Source organism: Ursus maritimus, unplaced genomic scaffold, assembly GCF_017311325.1.
Source record: "Ursus maritimus isolate PB19 unplaced genomic scaffold, ASM1731132v1 scaffold_5, whole genome shotgun sequence".
NCBI lineage: Eukaryota > Metazoa > Chordata > Mammalia > Carnivora > Ursidae > Ursus > Ursus maritimus.
The window spans coordinates 81,553,537-81,559,323 of NW_024426663.1; the positions used below are offsets into that span (position 1 = coordinate 81,553,537).

The 5,787-nt window shown below is 36.8% G+C and overlaps 1 protein-coding gene across 1 annotated transcript; it reads left to right on the top strand.

The window, feature by feature from the left end:
* The first annotated feature begins 978 nt into the window (after positions 1-978).
* Positions 979-5,276, top strand: LOC103656335 (olfactory receptor 2T29-like). The gene is made up of 2 exons (XM_008683706.2): positions 979-1,901; positions 5,264-5,276. Exons 1-2 carry the CDS (start codon positions 979-981, stop codon positions 5,274-5,276), a joined length of 936 nt encoding a protein of 311 aa, XP_008681928.2.
* The last annotated feature ends 511 nt before the right edge of the window (positions 5,277-5,787 follow it).

Genomic DNA, 5,787 nt, shown 5'->3' on the forward strand with positions numbered 1-5,787 from the left:
TTGTTTATTCATTTGTGTTTTTAATATATATATATATATATATATACACACACACATACACACAGAACATATATAGGCATGTGCACACACACACACACACACACACACACATACACACACTCCTTTCCTTCTTTATCCATTTGTCTATTGAAGGAAACTTAGGTGGTTTCCATATCTTGGCTATTGTAAACAATGCTGCAGTGAACATATGGGTGAATATAAAAATAAACAATAGAATATTACTCAATCATAAAAAGTTTGAAAACTAGCCATTTGCAATGACATTGATGTAGCTAGAGAGTATTATGCTAAGCAAAATAAGTCAGAGAAAGAGAAATACTATATGATTTCACTTGTATGTGGATTTTAAGAAACAAAGCAAATGAACAAAGGGAAGAAAATTGAGAGAGAGGCAAACCAAGAAATAGACTCTTAAATATACAGAATAAACTGATGGTTACCAGAATGCAGGTGGGTATGGGGATGGATCAAATAGATTGTGGGGATTAGGATTACATTTGTGATGAGCACCAGGTATTGTATGAAAATGTTGAATCACTATATTCTACACCTGAACACTGTATGTTAACTAACTGGAATTTAAATTAAAAATTAAAGGTCATATAAAGATTAAAAAAATACAGATGCAGAGAGTGGTTTTTGTTTTCTTTATGGAAATACCTATCTAGTATTGGAATTATTAAGGTACTGATATTTTTGACCCTGAGTTGTAAATTCTTAGATTTCTAGTAAATTTATACAACTACAGGTAATTTATACTCCTAAACTTTACAGGTCCTTGGAATTCCCCCTTCTTGTCACACTGGCTACCCATTTGTAAACATGCAAACACACACACACACACACACACACACACACACACACACTCAAGCTCACTAAACATTTATTTCAGGTGCTCATATCCCAGGCGTGATCTATTAACTCCACAGCTCTCCTTGCTGCACCAGGTAAAATGCAATGGAGAACACAACGTGGGTGGCCAACCATACTGGACGATCAGATTTTGACCTGGTGGGACTCTTCAGTCAATTCAAGTACCCAGCTCTCCTTTGTGTGGTCATTTTTGTGGTTTTCCTGATGGCCTTGTCTGGAAACACCATCCTGATCCTTCTGATACACTGTGATGTTCACCTTCATAAACCCATGTACTTTTTTATCACCCAGTTATCTCTCATGGATGTGATGTATATTTCTGTCACTGTGCCTAAGATGCTCATGGACCAAGTCATGGGTGTGAAACATATTTCAGCCCCTGAATGTGGGATGCAGATGTTTCTCTATCTGATGCTAGGAGGTTCAGAAGTTTTCCTTCTAGCTGCGATGGCCTATGACCGCTATGTGGCCATCTGCCATCCACTCCATTATCCTGTCCTCATGAACCATAGAGTATGTCTCCTCTTGGCATCTTCCTCCTGGTTTCTGGGATCTATGGATGGATTTGTGCTCACACCCGTCACCATGACCTTCCCCTTCTGCAGATCCCGGGAGATCCAACATTTCTTCTGTGAGGTCCCTGCTGTAATGAAGCTTTCCTGCTCAGACACTTCGCTCTATGAGACACTCATGTACCTGTGTTGTGTCCTCATGCTCCTCATCCCTGTGACAATCATTTCAAGCTCCTATTCTTTCATCCTCTTCACCATCCACAGGATGAACTCAGCAGAGGCACGGAAGAAGGCTTTTGCCACTTGTTCTTCCCACATGATGGTGGTCATCCTCTTCTATGGTGCTTCCATCTATACCTACATGCTCCCCACCTCCTATCACACCCCTGAGAAGGACATGATTGTATCTGTCTTTTATACCATACTCACTCCTGTTCTAAACCCTTTAATTTATAGTCTTAGGAATAAGGATGTTACAAGGGCTCTAAAAAAAATGTTGAATGTGGGATCAGTCTTTGAGGAAACTATAAAGTAGGAACTATTTGTACTATTTTTTCCCTTCACTCTACAAATTAAAACTTTAGGATACTATGCCAATGTTTTTCCTTAGATTCACACACCATGATGTGTCATCACCAATTTGTTCCTTTTGGAGGAATTGTTAATCTGTACTGGAAAGATCTTCATTTTTACACTTTGGCATTCAAAGCAATTGTACAATTGTATTATATCCATGTTATATTTTTCTGAAGTTTCCAGTGTGATTCTGCAGAAGAATATTTATATTCTTCAGAAATACATAATAAAATAATTAGAAACAAAATAATAAGGTGTGCAATTGGTGAGAGAGAGATGGAGAGAGAAATGATAAAGCAAGTTGGGCATAAGATATAGGAGAATCTAGGCAAAATATATATGACTGTTAATTGTACTATTATTATTTATACTATTTTTCTGTAAATTTAAAATTACTTAAGAATAAAACATAAAATATCAGACTTTAGTCTATTTTAAAAACTTGTCCTTGCTGCATGGTGGCAGTGTAAGTGATGAATCTTGGAAATCATGTACTTATTAACATGGCTGATCAGTAGTGCAACAATCCAGTTGTTTGCCTGCATTTAATAAGGACAATTTTGTTCTTATTTTCCAAACCTGAAGACCTCCATAGCTGTTACTTGTATCTGAAATCATTAGTCCATTGTGGTAGAAGGTACTGTGGGAAAAATATTAACCCCAAGAACGAGGGCATAGGGAAGTTTTCCAGCGTAAGGTGGTATTAGAGCTGAGATTTGAAGTATGTCACTTATCGTACAAAGAAACAGAGGAAGACCATCAAACATCCAGTCCTTCATTTCTTCAAAAAACATGTCTTATGCTATATAATAATAAAAAATAACTATTAGCTAACTGAATTTAACATATAAATAACAAATGTCTCCTGCCCCTAAGGAATTTGATCTGTAGGTGTAGTTTGTGCAAATAGTTGTAAGGAAATATATAAATTGTTTTAGGCTCATGTGGAAAGGGTACAGCTTATTTTTAAAATATATATTATTTATTTGACAGAGACATAGATCCAGAGAGCATGAGGGAATGGCAGAGGGAAAAAGAGAAATAGATTCCCTGCTGAGCAGGTAGCCTGATGCAAGGCTCCATCCCAGAACCTGGGGATAATGACCTGAACCGAAGGCAGATGCTTAACCAGCTGAGGCACTGAGATGCCCCAAGGGTACAACGTATAAGGACACACCAATTCTACCTATGACATGTGATTTTTGACCAAATGGGGAGGCTGAAAGAGACCCTAGATCTCAGTGTTGAATGGTGACTAGATGCTACCTTCATATGAGTATAGGAGGCTGGGACCAGGGCTCTTGCTCAAGGACATGATGCCACAGATAAGGAACACTATGGGCAAAGTTCAGGTGGTTGGCCAAGCAGGAGAGAAATGTTCCAATAGCACCTCTTTCCTGGTTCACTTTATAGCTTAATTTCTTGCCCTTTTTTGCTGTAGGTATATAAAAATAATAATACAATTATCTGACTTGGATTTTAGAAAAGTTAAATCATTGGGAATCTACTGGAGAAGAGCAACATTGGAGGTACGGAGACCAGGTTGAGTGATGATGATGACCTGGATAGTGTTGATCTAAGTGGAATGGATCATTCTAAGTGGAATTAGGGGCTTTTAGGGTGTAAGTAGGCCTGTTGTACCTGTTCCATAAAACCACAAACTTGGTTGCATGTTTACCAGTTTCCAATTAGCTGTGACAACTTGTGAATTATCAGAAGGTTTCAAAAGGGGTCATTCCCCCCCTTAAATTCTTTTATATTTTTTAAAGATTTTATTTATTTATTTGACAGAGATAGAGACAGCCAGCGAGAAAGGGAACACAAGCAGGGGGAGTGGGAGAGGAAGAAGCAGGCTCATAGCTGAGGAGCCTGATGTGGGGCTCGATCCCATAACGCCGGGATCACACGCTGAGCCAAAGGCAGACGCTTAACCGCTGTACCACCCAGGCGCCCCCTCCTTAAATTCTTGACACACTCAATTCCTTCGTGAGTATAAAATAAGGATCTTGAGGTATTTTAGGAAACAGTGTTGGAAAATTTGTTTAGTATTTTTTGTTGTTACAGTAAAATGGAATGAATAAAATATGCACACTATTTAACTTTAAAAACAATTGACACGTGTATATATCACCCCTCAATTTCTTGGACCATAATGACACACAATTTGATAGTTTCACTTAAAGCACTGTAGATATGGGAAACAAAATGGGGCAAAACAAAATTAAGCATTTTATGAAGCCATATTTTTCCAGAGATGAATTTTTTATTCTATCTCAAGGGAAAAATGATAAAAATATTTTAGAATGATGTATTTTTAATAAAATATTTAAGGGTGGCCTGGGTGGCTCAGTCGGTTAAGCATCTTCCTTTGTCTCAGGTCATGATCCCAGGGTCCTGGAATTGAGCCCCGCATCGGGCTCCCTGCTTAGCAGAGAGCCTGCTTCTCCCTCTCCTTCTGCCACTCTCCCCCCCCCCCCGGCTTGTGCTATCTTTCTCTGATAAACAAATAAATAACCCCAAATAAATAAATAATAAATAAAATCTTTGAAAAATATTTAAAATACAATTTTCTATAGCCTGTACTAGAAAAGATTTACAAGAACTGTGCAATTGGGAAATTCTTAATCAAATTATATATAGTACATTATACTCAGAATTAATAGACATGAAAGAATAGTTGTTGCTCCAAGTTTTGTATCTAGAATAAAGCAACAAATGAAGATTTTCTGGTACTCAAGTGCACTTGCTTACAGTGCCATATTAGTAGCTGTGCACTGAAGTAGTTTAAAATGTGCAGATTTCAGAATGTGTTCACATGTTTGTGCTTGTGCTCATGATGCCACTAGCATTTGGCCAAAGACATTATTTTTAACCCATGAAAACCAGCCCTCAGCGTTCCTGCATCCTCTGAAGGTCACTAAGGACTATGATTGGAATTATTACAAATGTATTCATAAACCAATATGAATTAGATAGAGAAGCTTGCATTGCTTTTGTTTGTTTGTTTTTAACAAATATTTCACTTTAACTATTTAATACATATTTTATTTATTTTACACTATGTACCAGTCGTTGTTATAATGTTGCTAAGTATATTAACTTATTCAAACCTATTAAACCCTTTAAGGAAGATATGATTTTTTTCTTTGTTCTTTTTGGTACATTTATTTTACTGTGGTAGGAACACCTACCATTAGATCAACCTTGTCAACAAATTTTTATGTATGCAACGTAGTATAGTTGACTATAGGGCAGGTATTCATATTTTCTGCATTGTACAGAGAAGGACGCTAAGTCACAACAGGTGAAATAATTTGTTTGAGGGCACTAGGTAGTAATGTTCAAATGGATATTTGCTAACAAGTATGAACTCCAAGTTGGTTGGAATAACTGGGCCTTTCCATAGTGAAAAATGGTGTATTTGGGTTAATGTTAGTTCTGTCATTTTTGCTCTAGACAGAAAACTTGGTGATACCAAGTTTTAGAGAAAACCAGTTTCTTATATTAGTATTTATTTACTAATACTGTATATCTTCAGAGGAAAGATAGAAGATGCCACTCATTGTTTCCAAATGATTTCCAGAGAGAGTAATTATAGTTCAATTATAGTGTAATCCTTCCATGCTCTAAACATAAATGCTATGAAGTTGCAATGTAAAGGAAAAAATAAGGCATTATTGATATCAAATCTTAATCACTGAAATTTGTTTTCCATAGTATTAGAATAATTGGTTATTCTCTGTATATAGAGGTCAGTTTCCAAAGAAGTTCCAGTTACGTAGTATAGCAATTCATTGCTAGATTA

Excerpts from the sequence above, each read along its gene's own strand:
- LOC103656335 (XM_008683706.2), top strand. The coding sequence starts at position 979 with ATGGAGAACACAACGTGGGTGGCCAACCATACTGGACGATCAGATTTT.